The 23,628-nt window shown below is 48.4% G+C and overlaps 1 protein-coding gene across 3 annotated transcripts in view; it reads left to right on the top strand.

The window, feature by feature from the left end:
• Positions 1 to 2,037: 2,037 nt before the first annotated feature.
• The window catches only part of SUPT5H (SPT5 homolog, DSIF elongation factor subunit), a 27,374-nt gene continuing 5,783 nt past the window's right edge, over positions 2,038 to 23,628 (top strand). Inside the window, exons 1-20 of one of the 3 annotated variants that reach the window (XM_007451783.1) lie at positions 2,038 to 2,125; positions 2,394 to 2,474; positions 7,443 to 7,608; positions 11,242 to 11,307; positions 11,853 to 11,864; positions 12,392 to 12,461; positions 12,558 to 12,626; positions 12,736 to 12,801; positions 13,091 to 13,121; positions 13,859 to 13,927; positions 17,372 to 17,623; positions 18,817 to 18,906; positions 19,015 to 19,085; positions 20,705 to 20,810; positions 21,041 to 21,134; positions 21,223 to 21,359; positions 21,792 to 21,947; positions 22,047 to 22,193; positions 23,049 to 23,195; positions 23,282 to 23,407. In XM_007451783.1, the coding sequence (XP_007451845.1) occupies positions 2,400 to 2,474; positions 7,443 to 7,608; positions 11,242 to 11,307; positions 11,853 to 11,864; positions 12,392 to 12,461; positions 12,558 to 12,626; positions 12,736 to 12,801; positions 13,091 to 13,121; positions 13,859 to 13,927; positions 17,372 to 17,623; positions 18,817 to 18,906; positions 19,015 to 19,085; positions 20,705 to 20,810; positions 21,041 to 21,134; positions 21,223 to 21,359; positions 21,792 to 21,947; positions 22,047 to 22,193; positions 23,049 to 23,195; positions 23,282 to 23,407 (1,950 nt within the window). In that variant the 5' untranslated portion in view covers positions 2,038 to 2,125; positions 2,394 to 2,399. Of the gene's footprint in view, positions 2,126 to 2,150; positions 2,475 to 7,442; positions 7,609 to 11,241; positions 11,308 to 11,852; positions 11,865 to 12,391; positions 12,462 to 12,557; positions 12,627 to 12,735; positions 12,802 to 13,090; positions 13,122 to 13,858; positions 13,928 to 17,371; positions 17,624 to 18,816; positions 18,907 to 19,014; positions 19,086 to 20,704; positions 20,811 to 21,040; positions 21,135 to 21,222; positions 21,360 to 21,791; positions 21,948 to 22,046; positions 22,194 to 23,048; positions 23,196 to 23,281; positions 23,408 to 23,628 lie in introns of those variants that run through there. The other 2 variants (XM_007451784.1, XM_007451785.1) reach the window with 2 other exon arrangements.

Here is a 23,628-nt window from a genome sequence, read left to right on the forward strand (position 1 = left end):
TGCGTGCGGGCTTTCTCTAGTTGCGGTGAGCGGGGGGCTACTCTTCACTGAGGTGCGCGGGCTTCTCATTGTGGTGGCTTCTCTTGTTGCCAAGCACGGGCTCTATGCATGCAGGCTTCGGTAGTTGTGGCACGCCGGCTCAGTAGTTGTGGCTCGCGGGCTCTAGAGCGCAGGCTCAGTAGTTGTGGTGCATGGGCTTAGGTGCTCCGCGGCATGTGGAACCTTCCCGGGCCAGGGCTTAAACCCGTGTCGCCTGCATTGGCAGGTGGATTCTTTTTTTTTTTTGTGGTACGCGGGCCTTTCACTGTTGTGGCCTCTCCTGTTGCGGAGCACAGGCTCCGAACGCACAGGCTCAGCGGCCATGGCTTATGGGCCCAGCCGCTCCGCGGCATGTGGGATCTTCCCGGACCGGGTCACGAACCCGTATCCCCTGCATCGGCAGGCGGATTCTCAACCACTGCGCCACCAGGGAAGCCCTGGCAGGTGGATTCTTAAGCACTGCGCCACCAGGGAAGCCCCTACATACATTTTAAGTGTACATTTCAATGAGTTCTGAGGAATGGATATATACCACCACATTTCCATCACCCCAAAACATTCCTTTATGCCTCTTCCCAATCAGTCTCCATCTCTAGTCCTAGACACCCACTAATCTGCTTTCTGTTTGTATAGATTAATTTCGCCTGCTCTAGAATTTCATACGAATGGAATAATACTGTACATATCCTGGTGTCTCGCTTCTTTCACTCAGCTAATGTTTTTCAGATTCATTCATATGTGTATCAATAGCTTGTGATTATTCCATTGCATGTATGTACTGCAACTTGTTTATCCATTGTCCTCATGATGGACATTGGGTTGTTTCCAGTTTGGGGCTATTATACATCTCTCTCTTATCTTCTCAACTATTCTGATGTGCTGCCAGGTTGAGAGTTGAGAACCACTGATACACCAAAGAAGAGCTTTCCACAGGGAGAAAATGACAGTTCCTGCTCCTTCCTGGAGTAAATGTCTTCCTGCAGAAGTGTCAATAGGCATTTTTACGTGGACTCCTATTTTAAAGAACTGCTGTTTAAAAGAACTAAGCTTATAGAAAGGGAAACTTTTTTTTTTTTTGGCCTCACCCTGTGGCATGTGGGATCTTAGTTCCCCAGCCAAGGATGGAACCCATGCCCCCTGCAGAGTCTTAACCATTGGAAGGCCAGGGAATTCCCGGGGAAACATTTCTATTTTGTGTGCAGCCCCTCCCCAATCTGTCTTGGGTTCATTTTGGGGTTGGAGGGGAGACTATATGCTTATGCAGAGATGCACCTGTGATGTATACTCACTCCATGGACTACATGTCTTATGAACCTGCTGCCAGTCCAATAGCAACTCATTCCCTTTTAACTAACTAGATGTATATTAAATTTCTGTAAATTGAATCCGGATGTCTCAATGCTTATGTGGGAAATTTTAGCAATGTGTTCTAAAAGCTTCGATTATTTTTTCCTCCATCAGGTTAATTTTTCATATCTCTACCTCATCATACTTGGTTGTCTTTGCCATCTCTCTGACAAATAATTACTACTATGTAAATTCACATTTCAGTCAATTTAGGGAGATTGCTAAGGAAAACAAGGGCTTTGGGCTTACCTAACTTGGGGAGGAGTCTTAGGTTTGTCACTTCGTAGTTACATAGTTTATTTTTGAGCTTCGGTTACCTTGTCTGCGAAGTAGGGGTATCTACCTCCTAGGAATGTTTCAGAGGCTGTGAGATAAAGTCTGATTTATTTGCAAATTTGTTATTATTTGCTAATCCTTTGCTTCCTCACGGCTTGGCACACCACGTTAGTGATCTGGACTAAATTCAAGCAAGCACTTATTTCTGGCTAGAAAAGGCCGATCCCAGGGTGTTATAACACTCCGATTTGACCATCCCAAGATGTCAGCTCCACGCTCTACTTTAAGACCACTCTGCCACTCTCAAGATGGCGTCCTGGAAGTGCGTCACCGGGGATGAGTCCCAGAAATCTCGCGTTAGGGGGGGGGGCAAGTGGTAGGTTCTCGCGGGAGAGCACGTCAGTCTCAGCCAGGCGTCGTGTGAACAGCAGCTGGTGCCGAAGGCGGAGGTGGCACCTGAAAGGTGAGTGGTTGGGTAGGAGGCCGTGGTGGCAGGCCCGGGAGTCGCCGGGGGCCAAGGAGGTGTAGAGACCGGATTAGGGGACTCGGGAGGTATAGGGGGTGGCGTGTGTCCGGGGGTGGTCCCATTTCGGGATCACGGTTGCCGGAACGAGGCTGCCGGAAGTGCGCTGAGGGGTTTTTCTTCTCCCCGGGAACCCGAGGGGAAACTGAGGCTCGGGGTGGGGCTCGGAACTGGGGGAAGCGCTGAGGCCGCCGTCTTTTCCTGCGAGCAGAAGATGTCGGACAGCGAAGACAGCAATTTCTCCGAGGAGGAGGACAGCGAGCGCAGCAGTGACGGCGAGGAGGCCGAGGTCTGTGGCTGGGACGCTGGGGGAGGCATTGCGCCTGGGGACAGGACCAGGGCCGAATGGCCCATGTGGGAGCTTAGCGGGGATCAGAAGGAGCTCTGGCCTCTGGGAGCTTCCAGGTTGTCGCGAGAGATAGGGAAGTAGGCAAGCCCAAGTCAAGCAGAGGCTCAGGTGCTGGAGACCCGGGATGTTCCATGTCCAGTGAGATAACAAGTGATGTGTTTGAAGGACTTGGCATATAGTAAGAACTCACTATTAGTTTTTATATTTTGGTGTGCTCAGTCATTCCAGAAATATACTTCTAGCGTCTACTACATGCTAGACGCACTTCTTTATCCTTGGGCTACGCCAGTAAACAAAACAGATTTTTAGAATCTTTCTTTGCTCTGGTGAAGGTAAACAAACAAAACTGAGAAGTAAATCATTTAGTTAGCTAGAAGGCACTCTGGAGAGGAGTAGAGAAGGCGAATAGGGAGTGCTGGTTGCACTTTGAGTAGGGTGATCATGGTGAGTCTGGGAGGGTGACATTTGGAAAAAGATTTGTGAGGTGAGTGAGTGAGTCATGTCATGTGGAAGAAGGGTGTTCCAGTAATGGGGAACTGCAAGTGCAAAGTTGGGAGCATGTCTGTGGTGGTCAGAAAGTGACAAGAAGTTCAGTTTGGCTGGATCACAGTGAGTGCAACATAGAAGTAACAGGAGCCAGATCTTGTCGAATCTTAAAGGCTGTGGTGAGGAATTTGTCCTTAACTGAGTGAGATGAAGCCATGAGAAGGTTTTGAGCAAAGGAAGCATGCGATCTAATATTTTGAAAGGATCACTTTAGCTTCAACCCAAAGGGGTCTGTTGAATGTCACTGTTTTAGGAACCAAATAAACATTTCCAGGGACATGGCTGATTTCAAATTTTATTAGCTATTAGCCTGTTTTATTTATTTCTCATTTACTCATTTGTTGAACAGGTAAATGTTTGAGCATCTGTTGCTACGTTCCAGACACTTCTTAGGCGTTGGAGAGAGTGGAGCAAGGCCAATTTCTGCCTTCACAGAGTTTACACTTAGTAGGCAACAATTACAGAAAAAGAGATGGCAGTATGATTATAGAAACGTTAACTTATTGCTTAAGTTAGTTGCCAGCACTTGTAGAAATTTCATGTAAAAATCAAGCTCTCTTGCTTTTTTGGGACAATGGGAGGAGCCAGCAATCTGAGTGACACCCACAGCGGCTCTTTTCTCAAGAAGTGGCACCCCCTCTTTAAAGTTAGGAATTTTCTCCAGTTCCCGGGATATATTAATTGCCATTTGTCATCATGCAGATTTAAGAAAAGGAAAGATTTCATAAACCTGTGTTCTGGAAAACATCAGGTAGGTGAAGAGTGCCATAGGTTTCCCTTGAGCTGCCCTACTTATTTACATTTCCTATTTGCCCTCTGCGGACATTTGATTGTCAATCCTTGTTGTGTCCTTTGGGGAGTCCTCAGCTTGCCATGGTGGGAATGGGACAAGAGGGAAGATGACACGAAGGGCCTTTACTTGAAGCTGTCTCACTGAGTCCTTGGTCTCTGACTCATGGCTTCAAGACACTTTGCTTGTGGTTAAAGCCTCATGGTAATGAGACCCTCATGAGCTCTCTGTCTTGAGGTGGAGGTAGTTTTATAAGCAGATGGTTACTCCAGGGGATGCTGAGGATGGACTGTGTAAGAGCATGTTCAAGCCCTGAGGTAACATAGAGATAGTAGTGAGAGCTATCTCCTCAGAGGATGCGGAGCCAGGTTTGGAAAGAAGACTGCTGGGACTGAGCCAGGGGGATGATGACAGGGGTCCTAGAAGTCAGGCTGTGGTCCTTTTGTAGTTTGAGTTGTTAAAGTAAGGGACATTGTGGGCTACTTAGGATTCTGTATTAAGCAAATAGAATTGACCCTTGAACACGACAGATTTGAACTGCTTGGATCCACTTATATGTGGATTTTTGTTCAATAGTAAATTGTACTGCATGATCCAAGATTGGTTGAATCCTGAGATGCAGAACCGTGGATACGGAGGAACCTTGTACCCGGAGGACTGGCCATAAGTTATGTGTGGATTTTTGACTACACAGAGGGTTGAAGCCCCTAACCCCCATGTTATTCAAGGGTCAGCTTTACTTTTTTAAAGTCATTTTCTGTTCCCAGCCCCAGGCTGGGTGGTGTGTTAGGGACCCAGCAATGCCTGAGCTAGCATGGGCCTTTCACTTAGGGAGCTAGCTCTAGGTGGTCAGGGCTGTGATGGAGGAAGCCCAGAGAGTTGTGAGCCCAGAGAATGTGCCTGACGTTTCCCTGGTGGGGAGAGGGCAGGCATCACTTCCTGGAAGAGAGGATTTTTTTGTTTTTTGTTTTTGATAATTTTATTCTTTTATTAATGTTTGATACATATATGTATTTATTAATAACATTCAGAGTTGCTATATGGAGAAATAGCTTTGTACCAACATTGTCTTTGTATGTGTTTATCAATAATGTATGAGATTGCCTCATATGCTCCTTTTCCTTTATTCTCTTGCAGGCAGTAGATGTAGTTATCAGTTGTTTTTAAAATTTCTAGGCAGCCAGAGGACTAACTAGTATCACTTAAATAAAGAAGGCAAATTGTCCCAAAGTAGGAACAATTTTCCTTTATTATGGAACATAAAGTCCTCATATGAAGGGGGAAGAATTTCATAGCTAAAAGCTTTCAACTACAGAAGATTTATGAGTAACTATGTATGTTGTTTCAAAGTGGATTCTCTATAATTAATGTCTAGGAGTTATCTTTGGCATACAATGGATTTTGATTTTTTATGCAAAAGAATATATTTAATTGTATGTCAGTTATGAGAAATAATAAAAAGGAGAGGGTATTTTGATTGAAGTATGAACAGGAGGCAGAAGAGAAAGGTTTTTTATGCTGAGGACCGGCATGGATGATGGACAGTGCTATGAGAGCATGCTGCAAGTGGTTCATTGTGGCTCAAACCTAGCATTTAGGAGGGGGAGCCCAGCGAGGCGGGATGAGAGGGAGAGGCAGAGGGCACAGTGTGCACTCCCAGACCAGGCTGCTAGGGAGCTGGTTCTTTACCTTAGGGCAGTGGGGAGCCGTGGCTGTGTTTTAAGCAGGGCACCAAATGATGAGATTCGTTTTTTTTTGTTTTGTTTTGTTTGTTTTTGGTTTTTGGCCGCATGGTGTGGCATGTGGGATCTTAGTTCCCTGACCAGGGATTGAACCCGTTCCCCCTGCAGAAGTGTGGAGTCTTAACCACTGGACCACCAAGGAAGTCCCCCAGATTCGTGTTTTAGGTCATAGTTTCCCAAGACTGTAGGATGTTTTCCAGGTGGGGAGTAATGAGAAGTGCTTTTAGGTGGAATAAGAATAAGACCTGAAGCCACATTGACTCATTTAGTGAGAAAGTTATTTTCTTTTTAGTTGCACACCCTGTCTTTTAATTGGGTCATGGAGAAAGTTTCACTTTAGTGCTACTGTGTCTTGAACACCTTTCTGAAATTTGCTAGTCTCTGTGTTTGGCAGGGAGAACAGGCCTTAGACTTAGCCTGCAGCAGGCAACAGTATCATGTTGGGACTTAGTAACATTGTTTTCATTGTTTTGCTTTTATCTTTATGGTTACTTTCTGTTTATAACTAGCTAACCTTTAAAGAGTTTTAACTTCTGAAACATTTCAAAACAAAAAAGCTTGCCTCAGAAGTAAAAATTTTAGTGAATTTAAAGAAAATATTAGATAAATGGGTTGTACCGATGTGGACATGGCAAAAAGTCATGAAGTTAATGAGGGAAAGGTTGAAGTTTGGGGAACACTGTTTTGTGTGGATCATTTCCTTTTGTGGTTTGTATGAAAAAGAGGGATTGGAGGCCAAGAGACAAGAAAGGAAGCTGGGGCAAGGATTCAGATTTAGAGGGCAATGTTCTAGCCTAGGCTAGGGGCTGTGCAGATGGGGAAGAAGGGACGGATTGAAGAGACGATGCTCAAAAAGCAGAAAGGTCAAGAATTTGGTGCCTGATGGGAGCTAGAGGAGGCAAGCACAGGTCTAGGGGAAGACCCAGAGGCCAGTTTGGGGTGTGGTGGTTGTGAAGGGCTCAGAGGACATCTGAGGAAGGTATCCAGGAGGCTGCTGGCACAGGAGGGTCTCTAGTTCTGGAAAAAAGTAGGGGACTGGAGACAGATGGGATGTCATCTACAGAGACAGTAAGTGAGATCGTGGAAGGTAAAATGGCCAGGAAGAGAGTACATGGAGGGAGAAGGAAAGTGGGCCCTTGGTTGAGCCCTGGTGATTGAAGCCAGTATTTGAGAGGTGAGCACAGTAAAGGGAGCCTGCAGAGGAGCAGGCGGAGAGGTTGGAGAAAAGCCAGGAGAGTGCGATGTGGTAGACGCCAAGAGAAGAGCCTTTCCCTGCGTAGAGAGTGGTCGGTGGTGTGAGAGGTCTTATAGGTAAGGATCAAAGAATGTCCATAGAATAGCTGTGAGAGGCGGTCAGTGGCCTTGGCAGCAGTGTGGACTGGAAACAGATGTGGGAGTCGTTGTCACAGAGATGTCCACCACAGCCAAGGGAGTGGATGAGATGGCCCGGGGGAGTTGTAGCATGGAGAGAGACAAGAGCCAAGGACCAAACCTAATGAATGATAACATTTAAAGGCTCGGTGGAGACTAGCAAGAGCCAAGGACCAAACCTAGTGGAATGATAACATTTAAAGGCTCGGTGGAGACTAGCAAGGAGATCTAGTTGCGGGAGGGGTCAGCTCCCAGATATTGGTTGGGTGGATGGCGGTGCTGTCACTGAGATCGAATGGCTACCAGGGAGGCCTGGCCGGGGTGGAAGGGCATGTATGCAGAGCAGAGGGGGCTGTGATCGTCCAGGCAGAGCTGAGGTCAGATTTAGGGGTGGAGAGCATGGTGTCTGGATTTGGGGGTTTCAGTACACTGGTGCCCCAACCCTACCTGACCCTGCAGGTAGAGGAGGAGCGGCGGAGTGCAGCAGGTAGTGAGAAGGAGGAAGAGCCTGAGGAAGAAGAGGAGGAGGAAGAGGAGGAGGAATATGATGAGGAAGAGGAGGAGGAGGATGATGACCGGCCCCCCAAGAAACCCCGCCACGGCGGCTTCATTCTGGATGAGGCTGGTATGTGACAGGGCTGGCGAGTGCTGAGCAGAGGCTGGACTTCACCTTCAGTTCTATTTCTCAAGTGTACTTTTTAAACATTTTCTTTTGGTAAATGTCAAACACACAATCGTAGGGTAGTTTACAGAGCCCCCGTGTGCCATCACCTATCATCAGTAGTGAACAGCTCAGTGCTGCACCTGTTTTGCTTATTCCTCCTCACTCCCACCCACCACTGGATGATGTTGAAGCCAATCCCAAATACATAATTTAACCCCAAAATATTACATATGTATTCCTATAAGATAGATCCTTTTAAAACCCAGTTACAGTGCCATTATCCTCCTTTAAAAAACTACTAATCGTAAAAAAAAAAAAAAAAAAAAAATACTAATTGTGAAAAGCTCAGATGACCTAGAAGTAGGCAGCTGGACAGGGTAGTGGCGGCTGACAGATGCAGGTCCCTTCTGGCCTTGCTCTGCTCTTTTCTCCACGTGGCCCTGGGCAAGTTGCTGCCTGTCTGTCTGAGCCTCTTTTCCCCCTTGTACAGGGGGACAGGCAGTTCTGCCTACTTCAGCAGGGATATTTTGGGGATTTGGGGGACTATGCATGTAAAGCACGTCAAGCTGATGGCAGCCCAAAGTATAATGCCCAGCCTGCAGTAGGCCCTCAGAAAACAGGGTTATTATTTATGTTACATAGACCCACAATGTCTCTGCTGTTCTGTAACTGCTTTTCTGTTCAATGCTTGTGGAGGTAGATATAACATAGACAGTTTAGGTTAAATGAGTTAATTTTTGTAAGGAAAGTTTTCTGAACATTTGGCAAGTACTCTGTAAATTTTAGCTGCTCTTATCATGATCATCATCACTGTTGAAATATCTGTTTTTTCCAATGGTTGCACATTGTTCCATTCTGTGATGTGCTTTATTGAACCAGTCTCTTGTGGGACATTGATGTTGTTTGTAGTTTTCAGTAGTATAAGCAGCACTGCCTTGAGCATCTTCATATAACATTTAGACTCACATATGCAAGTTATTACCTAGATCAGGCATTCTTAATCTTTTTTTGTACCGTGACCCCTTTTGGAGTCTGGTGAAACCTATGGAAGTGTGATTCCCTGACCCTTCTCAGAATCATGTTCTGAAATGCATTTAAAAAAATACACAGGATTCCAAAGAAAACAATTATATTGAAATACGGTATCTAAATATTAAGAGAACATTGTGATGTATTTGCTTCTTTTTTAGCACATTGAAATAACAAGATTTAGTGGAGGGTCTGTTAAGAATCTAATTTTGAAATAACACTGATTGTGAGTAATATTTTGAGATATTTATAGCTGTACTGTGCTATGAAAATATCAGATTTCATGGCTAACACTACTGTGGTTTGTTGCCATTGCGCATAATTGATGTAAATACTAAATTTCACTTAGAGATTAGTGAAAATGAAGATGTAGTTTTTTCTTCTAACACAGACATGGCAGATTTTTTACATGGTAAATCCCTATAAGTCAAATTGCTGGATAAAGGGGATGCATAGGTTTTTTTGTTTTTGTTTTTGTTTTTTTGCGGTACGTGGGCCTCTCACTGTTATGGCCTCTCCCTTTGTGGAGCACGGGGTCCGGATGCGCAGGCTCAGTGGCCATGGCTCACGGGCCCAGCCACTCCGCGGCATGTGGGATCCTCCTGGACCGGAGCATGAACCCATGTGCCCTGCATCGGCAGGCGGACTCACAACCACTGCACCACCAGGGGAGCCCGATGCATATGTTTTTAAAGCTTTTTGTTATCTTTGGCCAAATATCAGCTCCTGAAAATGTTACTACTTGATACTCCCACCATCCATACATGAGAATGCTTGTTTCCCACATGCAGGTAAAGAGGAGCGACTTAAAACACCACCCCTCATTTTCTTGGGACCTTCTTACCTGAGAGGAAACCAGGGAACAGAGGGGCAGGAGATGCTCTAGGTGTTCCTGGTTCTCAGAGAGCTTTGGCCCTTTTCTGAAAGGCTGAGAGGGAGGGAGTCCTTGCTTAGAGAGAAAGTCTTAGACAGCAGATGGGCTCAGATCAAGAGAACGGATAACATGCCGTGTGACAAAGATGTGGGCCACTAGGGACACCCACTTGGTGGTGGTGGGAGTGACATTCAGCACTGCCTGTGGCGGTGCCCATTAACATCTACCACATCAGGACCCTAGATCCAGCAATTCCCTTTTAGGAGTTCACCCCACAGGTGCATAAGGATACAAGAACAAAGACACTTGCTGCGATCCTGTTTGCAGTTGCAAATGTTTGGTGACCTAAATGTCCATTGATGATAAGGGCCTGGTATAATGAACTATAGGACAGATAATGAGGCGTGTGCAGCTATGGAAGAGCTCCAAGCTACTAGTATTGCTTTAAAAAAGTGGGTGGGACAGAACAGTGTGTTAAAAAGTTGTGTGGAAAGGGACTTCCTTGGTGGCACAGTGGTTAAGAATCCACCTGCCAATGCAGGGGACACGGGTTTGAGCCCCGGTCCGGGAAGATCCCACATGCTGTGGAGCAACTAAGCCCACGCGCCACAACTACTGAGCCTGCGCTCTAGAGCCCGCGAGCCACAACTACCGAGCCTGCGTGCCACAACTCCTGAAGCCTGTGTGCCTAGAGCCCGTGCTCCGCAACAAGAGAAGCCACCACAGTGAGAAGCACGCGACCACAGTGAAGAGTAGCCCCCGCTCGCCATAGCCCGCGTGCAGCAACAAATACCTAATGCACCTATAAATAAATAATAAATAAGTTTATAGGAAAAAAAAGTGTGTGAAGGGAAAATAGTGGTGGGGGATTTATATGCATTTCTTATATAAGGTCAGATTACCTCTAGACTAGACACTGGTCACACAGTTGCATCTGAGAAAGGGGACTGAAAGGGGTTAGAAATGGGAGGGAGACTCACTGTACACTTACATCCTCTGTACACTTTGGATTTTTTTCGTTGTGTGTTGTTTCAGTTTTTAGTGTAATATTCAATGCATACAAGAGTATATGTTATGTAGTGGAGAGGTTAAGCGCATGGACCCTGGAGCCAGCTGAGAGTCTTTAGGCAAGTTAGGTGACCTCTCTGGTTCTCAGAGCCCTTACTGTAAAATTAGAACAGTGGTGGTACCTCCCTTAGGGTTGCCAGGATGATTTAATGAGGAATTTGGGAAGTACTCAGAGGAGGGCAGGGCACACAGTGCGCTCTCAATAAGGGTTGGCTGTTACAAATGTAAGCGAATAATAATAACACCAACAAACCACAAACCCTATCTTTAAAAAACCAAACAAATAAAAAAAAACTATATACCAATTTTCACTTCCCTTGATAGTTGGGAGGGACCTTTTCTGCTTGCTTATTTTTATCTTATTTTTAAAATGGATCTGTGGGTGGTAGGGGGAGGGATGACTTCTAGAGTCAGGCGGATCTGCACATTAGACCTGACCCTGCTGCTTGAGGCAGTTCTGAGGCTTTGGGTGAGAGCCTCACCTGTCCGAGCCTCAGTGTCCTGACATGTGAGGTGGGGATTTGTAGTGCCTGTTGCCCAGAGGAGATGTTTCCTGGGAGCTGTTGTCATGAGGTCATCTTTTCCCTGGATGCCCCCCTGATCACCTGGCGTTCCTGTTCCAGATGTGGACGATGAGTATGAGGATGAGGACCAGTGGGAGGATGGAGCAGAGGACATCCTGGAGAAAGGTGTGTCTGGGCCCCACCTCTGGGAGACCACTGGGGGTGTGGCCGAGAGGGCCTTGAGAGCCCACCTCCACCCCCATGCCCGGAGCCACCCCAACCCACACCCTCCTCACCTTGCTTCTTTCTGTCGTTGCCAGAGAGGCCAGCTCCGCACCCTTTTCCTTTTAGGCCCATGAGTTGGGGGGATGGGGGCTGTGGGGAGAGGACTCTGGGCTCCTAGGGCCCCAGTGAACCCTTCTGGGGGCTGTGGGGGTGGGACAGGCTCTATCCCAAGATACCCCCCACTTCCTGGGCCAGTGCCACCCCTTCCCTGTTATTTTCCGTTCTGTGCGCCTCATACATTTCGGCTTCTCCCCCCACCACCTGGTGCCTGGCCTTTACTTTTGATTTTCAACCTTCTTGTGTCCCTCCCTTCCCCTTCCCCCAACCCATTGGTTGATTTCGCTGCTATAATTTGGCTCATACTTTGTCTGCCCTCGCCCACCACCACCACCACCACCACCACCACCACCACCACCACCACCACCACCTCCTCCTCCTCCAAGTAGAAGAGATTGAAGGTAAGAACCTGAAAAGTGTGCTTCCCCGACCCTCCTCCCATATCCTGACATCTCCTCCTTCCTGCCTGTGGCACCCTCCCTCACCCCTGACCCCTCCCCGGCCCCGGGGGCTCTGACTCACGTAGGGTCCAGAGGCAGGGGGTCTGGGGCCAGGTCTCCAGCAGTTGCTGGCCTGGGAAAGCGTGTATGTGTTTATGTGTGCGTGTATGTGTGAGTGTGAGCATTGCCGGTAGCAGGGTGAAGGGGTTGGGGGGCTGGGACGGAGTTCAGGATGTGCTTAGGCAGTGGTGATGAGATGGGGAACAGCTGGATGTCCCCAACTGCTGGGCCCCATCCCCAAGGAGGACACTGAGAAGCAGGATGCTGAGTAGGCCAGAATAGGAAGGTGAGGGTTAGGGGTTTCCTCAGTGAGGCATCTGCCGCCCCAGGACCCACCTCTGACCCCCTTAACCCCCACCGCTTTCTCCAGGCCCCTGCTTGCTCTTCATCTCCCCTTACTCACCCCGTCTGCCCATTTTTTTTTGCAGCCTCCAATATCGACAATGTTGTCTTGGATGAAGACCGTTCCGGGGCTCGCCGCCTACAAAACCTCTGGAGGTAAGCAGTGAGGGGAAAGGGAGGTTTGGGGGCAGGTCAGCCCACCCTCCTCTCCTCAGCCTTCAATTCTTGTTTACTTTCCCCCTCACACCCCAGGGACCAGCGAGAAGAAGAACTGGGCGAGTATTACATGAAGAAATACGCAAAGTCATCTGTGGGAGAGACGTAAGGGTGTGGGCTGGGCTGATGGGAGGCTGGGAGCAGGTGGTTCCTTTCCGAGAAGGGTCAGGGGTCTGACAGACCCCTTCCTTCCTGACGGCCCTTCTCTCTCCAGGGTGTATGGAGGATCCGATGAGCTCTCGGATGACATCACCCAGCAGCAGCTGCTCCCGGGAGTCAAGTAAGGGGGTGGGACAGGAGGGCCGAGGTGGGAATTTTTACTGGGGTGATGTGCCCACACGGCTCACTCCCTGAAATGAATCAGGTCACAGTGTCACACAGACAGAGTGGTGGATGGTGGGAAAAGAGGGGAAGGGCAGGTTGGCACTGTTCTCCTCTCTGCTTATGGATGGAAGGATGGAGAAGGGAGAGGGTGTGGAGGGAGAGGAAGGGGGATGGGTGTGGTGATTTGTATGTTTCACGATGAGGAGGCAGTTTCACTAAAAGGCTTCCTTTTCCTCTCCTGTCAGGGATCCCAATCTGTGGACTGTCAAATGTAAGGTATGTGATCTGGCCTCATGGCCTGGGGGAGGCAGGGGAATGGGAGGGGCGGCCTCGTTGGGGGGAACTCTCCTTCTGTCTTTCCTGGGTCTCCTTGATCTGTCACTCTCTTCCTTCTGTCTGCCTCTACATCCTTCTCTCTCCCCCCACCCTCCTCCTCCCCTCCCCTCTCCCTCCCTCACTCAGTGTCTCCTCTCTGTTTTTCTTGCTGTCCATTACTCTTGCTCTGTAATCTCTCCACCTCTCTTGCTCCTCTCTCTCTCCTACTTCATCTTTTTTTTGGCCATGCCACGTGGCTTGCAGGATCTTAGTTCCTCAACCAGGGATCGAACCCAGGCCCCTGGCAGTGAGAGTGCCAAGTCCAACCACTGGACCACCAGGGAATTCCCACTGTCTTACTTTATCTTTTTTGCTTGATGATTCTTTCTTTCTTTTTTTCATGAGGTGTAATTGGCTTACAATATTATGTAAATTTCAGGTGCACAACATAGTGATTCACAATATTTTAAAGATACTCCATTTATAGTTATTAGAAAATATTGGCTATGTCCTCTGTGTTGTACAATATATCCTTAAAGCTTTATTTTATTTTATGCATAGTAGTTTGTACCTCTTAATCCCCTACCCTTATCTTGCCCTCCCCCGACTCTGTCTTTCTTGCTGCTGTCTCCTGCCCCCTTTTCTATGTCCTGTTCTCCATCTTGTCATTTCTCTTAAGTCTGCCTTTCTTCTTCCAGATTGGGGAGGAACGGGCCACAGCCATTTCTTTGATGCGCAAGTTCATTGCCTACCAGTTCACAGACACGGTAAGTCGGGTAGGCAAGCAGCTTGTGGGTGAGAGACAGGTAAAGCCCAGAGTGAGGGACAGCACAGGTTCAGGGGTACCAGGTACCCCTTGCACTGAGCAGCACTGCCTGGTAGGTGAGCTGCTTCAGCTAGAAAATGACCACTTTCTGGATCAAAGTGTTCTTCATGCCTTACAGAGGTACTGTCTTCATTCTCTCTGCATTTCTGGCAGGATTCCCCAGCCTCTGCACCCCTCTGGAAGTCAGCCATCTAGCTCCCTGAGCCTTTTCTGCCTGAGAACGAGTTCTGCCTGTTCACCAACCCTGGTGGGCAGCTGTCACCCTCTTACTGTTTGGTTGCGAGTCCCACCATAGGGCAGTGTGGCTAAGTGCATCACAGAACAGGCCTTTGGGGAGGAGAATTCTTTCCTTCTCTCTTTCACTCAGTTATCAAAATCCACTGAGCCTCTCCTCTGGGCTGGTCCCGGCATTGGGAGATGCTGAGGATACAGCCATGACCATGCCAGGGCTGGTCCCTGCCCCTTAAGGGCTCATTCACACACAACACACAAAGCATGAAGTAATGCCGGCTGTGTGCAAGGCAGCAGATGCTGCATTAAGGGCACAGATTTTTCTTTAGACTCCTGGGTTTTGAATCCTGCCCCTGCTGCTTCCTCACTGTGTGACCTCTGTCAAGCCGCTTCCCCCCGTTGCGCCCCTTGCTTGCCCCTCAGCATCGTTAGGATTAAGTATATTTGAATATGTCCAATCCTTAGCCGGGACTTGTTCTGCAGCTTGTGTTCAGTAAATGTAATTATTATCATAGGCGTAATTGTTAGTTTTGGAGCCAGGACGTGCTGGTTGGTAACTTTCTCACTGAATATGATTTGTGTTAGGCTGGGTGCATAGCTTTTACCTGCCAAAACAGTGGGTGTGTGTCAGTGGGACCAAGTGGACAGTTGCAGGATTTGCAAATCATGATTTTGAACGTGCTCAAACTTCTACCCTATGCCCTGGGCAAGATTCTAGTGACCCCATTTGAGATGGGACTGAAGTGGTACATGTATATCATGAAAGCCAAAATCTCTCCATACCCAAGTCCCATTTTTCAGAAGTATTTACTGTTGGTTTGTGTGTCTTTCCAGACTGTCTTCTCTGCATATTGAAAAATAGGTATTTAAAAAAAATAAAATGGTATTATATACGTATCATTCTGCAGAGAGCCTTTTGTCAATACCATAGTCATCTTTCCACTGACAGTAAACATAAGGTTGTTTCCATTTTTCACTGTCACAATGAATACGGAAACAAACTAGGTGCTTTTTAAAAAATTGAAATATAATTCACATACTGTATGAAAACATGTTGCTGGATTTGGTCTTCTGCTATTTCATTACAGATTTTTGCATCTATGTTTATAAGGGATGTTGGTCTGTAGTTTTCTTATGATGTCTTTGTCTGGTTTTGGTATCAGGGTAATAATGGATTCATAGGATTAATTGGGAATGTTCCCCCCTCTTCTATTTTTCGGAAGAATTTGTGAAGGAGTGGTATTAATTTTTTAGATGTTTGGTAGATTTCACCAGTGAAGCCGTCTAATCCTGGGCTTTGGGTGTGTGTGTGTGTCTGTGAGAGAGTGTGTGTGTGTGTGTGTGTGTGTGTGTGTGTGTATGTTTTTTGCTTATTAATTCAATATTTTTACCTCATAGGTCTATTCACATTTTCTATTTCTTTTTGAGTCAGTTGTAGTAATTTATGTCTTTCTACAAAACATTCATTTCCTTTAGGTTATCTAATTTATTGTCATGCAGTTATTCATAGTATGCCTTAAAATTCTGTAAGTTTGGTTGGTAGTAATGTCCTTTCTTTCATTCCTAATTTTGGTAATTTGAGTTTTTTTCTTTTTTTTTCTTGGTCAGTCTGGCTAAAGGTTTGTCAAATTTGTTGATCTTTTCAAAGAACCAACTTTTGGTTTTGATGGTCTTCTCTATTGTTTTTCTAACCTCTATTTTACTTATTTCCACTCTGATCTTTATTATTTCTTCCTTCTGCTTGCTTTGGGATTAATTTCCTCTTTCTCTTCTAGTTTCTTAAGGTGGAAGGTTAGGTTATTAATTTGAAAAAAATTTTTTTTTAAGTTGGTGTTTACAGCTGTAAATTTACCTCTAAGCACGGCTTTCTCTGCATCCCATAAATTTAGTATGTTGTGTTTTTGTTTTCATCATCTCAAAATATTTTAAAATTTCCCTTACGATTTCTTATTTGACTCACTGGTTACTTAGAAGTGTGTTCCGCATATTTGTGAACATTGTAAATTTCCTTTGATTTCTGACTTCATTCTTTGTGGTTAAAGAATATATTATACTTGATATGATTTCAGTCCTTTTACATTTGAGACTTGTGTTGTGGCCTAACATATGGTTTATTCTGGAGAGTGTTCAGTGTGCCCCTGAGAATTCCGCTGCTGTTTGACAGAGTGTTCTAGCTATAGATGTCTGTTAGGTCTTGTTGGTTTGTAGAGTTGCTCAAGTGTTCTGTTTTCTTGTTGCTCTTCTGTCTAATTCTATCCATTGTCGAAGGTGGGGTATTGTAGTCGCCAGTTATTATTGGTGAATTACCAATTTCTCTCTTCATTACTGTTGGGTTTTGCTGCCTATATTTTGAGGCTCTGTTGTTAGGTTCATATATATTTATAATTCTTATATCTTCTTGATGGATTGAACTTTTTATCATTATTAAATGTCCTCTGTCTCTGGTAACAATTTTTGTCTTTAAGTCTGCTCTGCTGTTAGTATAGTCACTCCAGCTCTCTTTGGTTCTAGTTGCTTTTTCCACAGAACATATGTTGGATATCTTTCTGTGTCACTACATATAGATCCATCTCATTGTTTTTTTAAGTACTACATTGTATTTCATGGTACAGGCAGACCTTGGAGATACTGGTTCCAGACCCTCACAATAAAGTGAATATCATAGTAAAGCAAGTCACATGAATTTTTTTATTCCCCACTGCATGCAACAGTTATGTTTATACTATACTGTATTCTATTAAGTGTGTCATAGCATTATGTCTAAAAAAAACAATGTACATACCTTAACTAAAAAGTAATTGCTGTTGGGAAAATGGCACCGATAGACTTGCTCCCTGCAGGGCTGTCACAAACTTTCAGTTGTAAAAAACACAATAGCTACAAAGTGCTATAAAGCCAAAGAGCAGTAAAACGAGTTATGTCTGTATGGTTATTCCATAACTTAACAAGTCCCTCTTTGGGGGCATTTAAAAATTTCCAGTCTTGTTTGTTTTCTATGCTAAATGGCTCTGCAGTGAATGTCCCTGTGTGGGGATCATTGCACAAACATGTTTCTGTGGGATAAATTCCTAGAAGAGAGACTGCTGAGGTGGCGGTCATTACTGGTACCAGCAGTCGTGTCTCACTGTCTCTTTTCACTGGCTCGGCCCTCCAGCCCCTGCAGATTAAGTCGGTAGTGGCACCAGAGCATGTGAAGGGCTACATCTACGTGGAGGCCTACAAGCAGACCCATGTGAAGCAGGCCATCGAGGGCGTGGGCAACCTGCGGCTTGGCTACTGGAACCAGCAGATGGTGCCCATCAAGGAGATGACAGATGTGCTCAAAGTGGTGAAGGAGGTGGCCAACCTGAAACCAAAATCCTGGGTCCGCCTCAAGCGGGGCATCTATAAGGATGACATCGCTCAGGTGTCTGGGGCTGGGCTGGGATGGGGTGGCCGAGGAGGCCAGGGCTCTCTGTTCTGTCCTCCCCTCCTTTCTCTTTGTCCTTTCCAGCCCCCTGACTAGTGTAGAGAGCAGAACCCCACACGGATCAGGTGAAGCAGTTTGGACTTTGTTGCGAGAACACAGGAAACGGATGACCATCTTCTGTGCATGTTCTATGCGTGTTGAGTAAAGATCTGAAGGTGGTGAGGGAGTGGGCCACGCGGAGTTCTCAGGGAAGGGGTGTGGCAGAAGTCAGCCCATGAGCTAGGACCGTCACTGGCCGAAGCAGAGTGAATGAGGGTGAGAGTGGCAGGAGATGAGTTCAGGAAGGCAACGGGGCCTGTGACTCATCCTAGAGCTTTGGCTTTTACTGGAGTCAGATGGGAGGGTTCTAAGGGATACAGTGTGGGTTGGATTTTGATAGGATTACGCTGCTGACTGCATTGGGACTAGACCACTGGTTCTCAAGCAGGGGTACCCCCAGGGGACCTTGCACAATGAATGGAGACATTTCTGGTTGTTTCACCTGGGGAGGGAGTTGAGTCTGATATCTAGGGGCTAGAAGCCAGGGGTGCTGCTAACATCTGTCAAGGCGCGGGATGGCCACCACAACAAAGGCTTACCCAGATGAGAAACCCTGCAATAGACTGGATGGGCCACGGGAACAGGGAGACCAGTGAGGAGACTGCTGCCACAGCCTAGGTGGCAGGTGATGGTAGGACAGGACTGAGGCTGCAGTAGTAGAGGAGGGGGGAGAGGTCAGAATTTTTGAAGGCAGAGCTGACTGGTTTGCTACCAGGTTGGATATGGGTGTAAGAGAAAAAAAGGAGTGAAGAAAGCCTCCCACGTTGTGTGCCTGAGAAGAAGGAAGGATGGAGAGGGACAGGATGGGGAGAGGAGTGGGTTTGGGGCAATCAGGAGGTTAGTTGCAGTTATGCTGGGTGTGCGGGACCTTCTAGACATCCAGGTGGAGATGTCAAGATGGCAGTGGATGCTCAGTTTCGGAATGGAGGGAAGACAGGCTAGAGAGTGAATTTGGGGGACTTGTCAGCAGTTTCATTTCTTCCCCATCACCCTCTGTCCCTTGCCCTTCCTGGCATCTCCTTTCCCTTTCTGTGTCCGGGGTCAGGAGGGGAGGGCTTGGCCCCTGCTGACCACCTGTCTGGCCTTCTCAGGTGGATTACGTGGAGCCCAGCCAAAACACCATCTCCCTGAAGATGATCCCGCGCATCGACTACGACCGCATCAAGGCCCGAATGAGCTTGGTATCATGGGGATGTGCTGCTAGTGGGGAGAGGGGGTGCTTGATACCCCTGCTGGTGGCCAAGCCCTCGTCCCTCACCCTTCCTACTCATGCCCCTTTTCCTACACAGAAGGACTGGTTTGCCAAAAGGAAGAAGTTTAAGCGGCCTCCACAGAGGCTATTTGATGCAGAAAAGATCAGGTGAGTGTCCTTGGGCTGGGCCAGGCCGGGTGCCCAGAGCTGTGGTGTAGGATATGCCTTTGCAGGTTCCCCCACAGGGCTGGGCTCCCAGAGCCATCCGTAGTTTGTGAGTGGTTAGCTTGGCAGTATAGCCTTAGCCACGTTATTTAACATCCTTGTGCCTTGGTTTCCTCTGCTGCAAAGATTATAATAGTAACCCCCACTTCCTAGGATTGTATTGAGACTCAAATGATTTAATATGTGTGTGTACCCAGAACAACATTTGACACCTAGTAAGTGTGATTAATGGTATCACATATTGAAATGAGATTTATCAACACATCAGGCTTTATAAAATCTCTTACCTGAGAGGCCCGCGTACCACACACACACACAAAAATCTCTTACCCTCATCTCCTGATGCCTGGACACCTCAGTTGTGGGTACAGAGCCCCTTCCACTCCGGGTGTCTCCCTCGCCCTCCCTGCTGGATAGAGCATTGGAGCAGCCCAGGGTTTCCAGTGTTCCAGGGCTGCTGGGGGCTCCAGTGGGAGGGCAGGAGAGGAGGAGTTGGAGAAACAAGAGCCAGTGACACTTTTCTTCTGGTCCTGTTCCGGAAACACATCCTGAGCAGCCAGTTTTTCATTCTGTTAAAGGCTGGACTGTAGAATGAGCCTTTTGATTTGCCAGCCTGGGCTAATACCTCCAGGCCTGGCCAGATTAATACTTCACATGCCTGAATTGGACTCATTTACACCAGTGGTCTCCACCCGTCTGGACATCCCCTGCTGAGCACAAACCAGAGTGACCCTTCCCTGCCCCCCAGTAGCCGGTCTGACGCAGTGCCCAGGCATGCGCAGCTGAGCAGTCTCGCCTCTTGCCAAATGTAGCGTGTGAATGAGAAGACGATTGAGCAGTTGGCAGGAGGAGCTCAGCCTGCTCCCCAGCGCTCCGTTTTTGAGAGCGGGGCAGGCTTTCCCTCCCCACTCTAGAAGCATGGGCAGGAACTGAGGTCCCCATGTCCCACATGCAGGGCCAGTAGAGTTAAGCACAGGCTTGGGAGTCCCGCCCCCCTGCATTTGAATCTTGACTCTCAGACTCAAGGGCTCGGCCATGTTGGCCATGTGGTGTGCCCTCCCTGAGCCTCGTTCTCTCATTTCCCTGGAAACAAGGCTCATATTACTGATGTCATGGGCTTTGGGGAGGAGTCAGTGAGGTCATATGTGTCCGTGAGTGTTAACTGTTAGCAGTGTCTGATACTTTGTCTAGCTAGTACTCACCGAGTGCCTGCTGTGTGCCAGGCCCTATTATAGGGGAAATAGTGAATAAAAGATGCTAAGTCTCCCCCTTCTGGAGCTGCCATTCTAGTTAGGAAGATGGGTCAAACTTGCTGTAGTGGAAAATAAAGCAGGGACGGGGGGCAGCAGGGTGCAAGAAGGTGGGTGCTGTGTGCCCTTCTGTTGAGGTGGGGCCTTCGGGCTTTGTGAGAGGTCACTCTCGCCAGGGGGTGTGTGTTTTGGGAGGGGATGGCTCAGGCATCCTGTGTCCTTTTCCCCCTTTGCCAGCAGAGGAGACTGAGGTACAGCAAGATTCTCCTCTTAACCTCCACTTCCAATGTTCTCTCCCCCACAAACTCCCAGGTCCCTGGGGGGTGATGTTGCCTCTGATGGTGACTTCCTCATCTTCGAGGGGAACCGTTACAGCCGGAAGGGCTTTCTGTTCAAGAGCTTTGCCATGTCTGCTGTGGTGAGGGTCCCAGAGGGGGTCGTGCTAATGGCGGTGGGAAGCGGGGAGGCCAAGCTTTCTCCCTTCTGCAGTCCAGGCCCCAGAGCAGTGGGTTATCTGGGCTTGTCTTGGATCCTCAAGTTAGGAGTATCCCCAGGGGATTAATCTCACCATCTCTCCAGTCCTCTCAGCTGGGCTGTGACGCTGACTTTCATCCACTTCTTCTCTTCCTCTTGTCTCTTGGGGCTCAGATCACGGAGGGTGTGAAGCCCACACTCTCTGAGCTGGAGAAGTTTGAGGACCAGCCAGAGGGCATCGACCTCGAGGTGGTGACTGAAAGCACAGGTATTTGGTCCTGGTCAGTAACCCAGGCCAAGGAGGGGCCGGCCCATGGTGAGCAGCCCTCAAGTTAGCCCTGTGCCTCCCCCCACAGGGAAGGAGCGGGAACACAACTTCCAACCTGGGGACAACGTGGAGGTGTGTGAGGGTGAGCTCATCAACCTGCAGGGCAAGATCCTCAGCGTGGATGGCAACAAGATCACGATAATGCCCAAGCACGAGGACCTCAAGGTGGGTACCATGCTGCCCGTATGTACGTGGTGGGTTGAGGGCATGACGAAACCATGGAGTAATCTTGAGGTCACTGGTTTTAGTTTGCTTAGGGGTGGTTGTGTCTGAGGCTTGTCTAGGCCCAGCATGGTGTGTCTGGGGTGAGGCTGTCTCCAGGTGGGTCTGAGGAGGTGTCTAGTCTGGTGTCATATGCCTTGGGGACAGGCTGTCTCTGTGCGGGGTAAAGGGTTGTCCAGGCTGATATCCTGAGTCTCCGGGACAGGCTGAAGTTGGTCCAGGTGGCCTGGCGTAGTCTGTGGTTGGGGGTGTGAGCCTGGAGTGGGTTTTGGCCAGGGTCTTTCTGAGACCGTGAGTGGAATCTGAAGATGGGGAGACAGATGGGTTGTGGTGACTTGCCCTGACTTGCTCGGTGTCCTCACACCCGATCCCTAGGACATGCTGGAGTTCCCGGCCCAGGAACTTCGGAAGTACTTCAAGATGGGGGACCACGTGAAGGTGATTGCCGGCCGGTTCGAGGGCGACACAGGCCTCATTGTGCGGGTGGAGGAGAACTTCGTCATCCTCTTCTCTGACCTCACCATGCATGAGGTAGCTAGTGGGGGGCTGGGAGTGGGGTGGATGTGCCAGGAGGAGACCGAGGCCGACGAGCCACATGGACCCTGCTTCACCCTTTCCCGTCTCCCACAGCTGAAGGTGCTCCCACGGGACCTGCAGCTCTGCTCGGAGACGGCATCAGGTGTGGATGTCGGCGGCCAGCATGAATGGGGGGAGCTGGTGCAGCTGGACCCCCAGACCGTGGGTGTCATCGTGCGACTGGAGCGGGAGACCTTCCAGGTGTGTGTGCTGCACGCAGAGGCAGGCTTACTCTAGGGGCTTCCTCTCCCTCCAGCTCCTCATCCTGGGAGGTGGCCGCGCATGGTGGCTAAGATCCCAGACTGCTCAGGGTTGCAGACCTGGCTCTGTCACCATGGCCAGCTGTGTGATATCAGGCAAGTGCGTGTCATTTACCCTCTCTGTGCCTCAGTATCACACCCTGTAAAAAGAAGATAGCAGCAGCATATACTTCGTTAGTTGTGACTGAATCCGTGATATCAGATACGTATCCAGGCGTTCGGTGCTTTCTCAAGGGCTGGGTGCTGCTGGTGCCTTCCTCCCCTTCACTGCATGTGGGAGCCACAGAGCGTAAATGCTTAGGGCCCTGGGCTCTGGGTTCACAGCTCCGTTGTTCTGTGCTGTATGACCCTGGGCTAGTAACTTGCCCTCTCTGGGCCTGAGAGTTCCCCTCTGTAAAATGGGAATTGTGACAGCATCCATCTCAGAGGCAAATTTTGAGGCCTCAGTGAAATCTTGTGTGAAGAATTTAGCATGGGTCTGGCACAGAGTGATGGGCAGACATTAGCTATTATGTTAACATCTATTCCTCTGCTCATCTCTCAGGTCCCTGATACTCAGTTGGAATGGAGGCTCCTCCCAGAGGGTGTTTTGGAATGACTGGGGACATTTTCGGTTGACCCAGTGCCTGGGGGGTGGTTTCCTGACATTACCTGCCCCAGAGTCAGGGAGTCTAGACGTCCTGCAGAGCTTGGGACAGTCTCCTACAGGAATAATCATCCCACTGTAGGGAAGCCCAGCTCCACATCACCCCTTTCTACTCTCATCCCCTCAGTATCCTTTCCCCTCCCTCCGTAGGTGCTGAACATGTATGGGAAGGTGGTGACTGTCAGGCACCAGGCTGTGACCCGGAAGAAGGACAACCGCTTTGCCGTGGCCCTGGACTCAGAACAGAACAACATCCATGTGAAAGACATTGTCAAGGTCATTGATGGCCCCCACTCAGTGAGTATAAGCTCCTGCCGGTCTGTCACATCTGAAAGAGTTGGGGTGGGGCATAGTCACGAGAGTGACTGTCCTTCCCCATCCAGGGCCGGGAGGGCGAGATTCGCCATCTCTTCCGCAGCTTCGCCTTCCTGCATTGCAAGAAACTGGTAGAGAACGGGGGCATGTTTGTCTGCAAGACCCGCCATCTGGTGCTGGCAGGGGGCTCGAAGGTGAGACAGGCATAGTGGCACCCTGTCTGTTGGCTACCTGACTCGGCTCTCTGACCTACCCTGGCCCCAGGAGTGACAAGAATGGGCTTGTGGAGGATTAGGAGGGCAAGTCTCAGTGTCAGGTCCTTGGCAAAGTATGGAAAAAAAGGGTTATTGGGATACTGAGCTATTTACCAAATAATTTGTTCATTCAGTTTTTTTTTTTTTTTTTTTTTTTTTTT

The sequence above is a fragment of the Lipotes vexillifer genome, unplaced genomic scaffold (assembly GCF_000442215.2).
Source record: "Lipotes vexillifer unplaced genomic scaffold, Lipotes_vexillifer_v1.1 scaffold3427, whole genome shotgun sequence".
NCBI classification, from domain to species: Eukaryota; Metazoa; Chordata; class Mammalia; order Artiodactyla; family Lipotidae; genus Lipotes; species Lipotes vexillifer.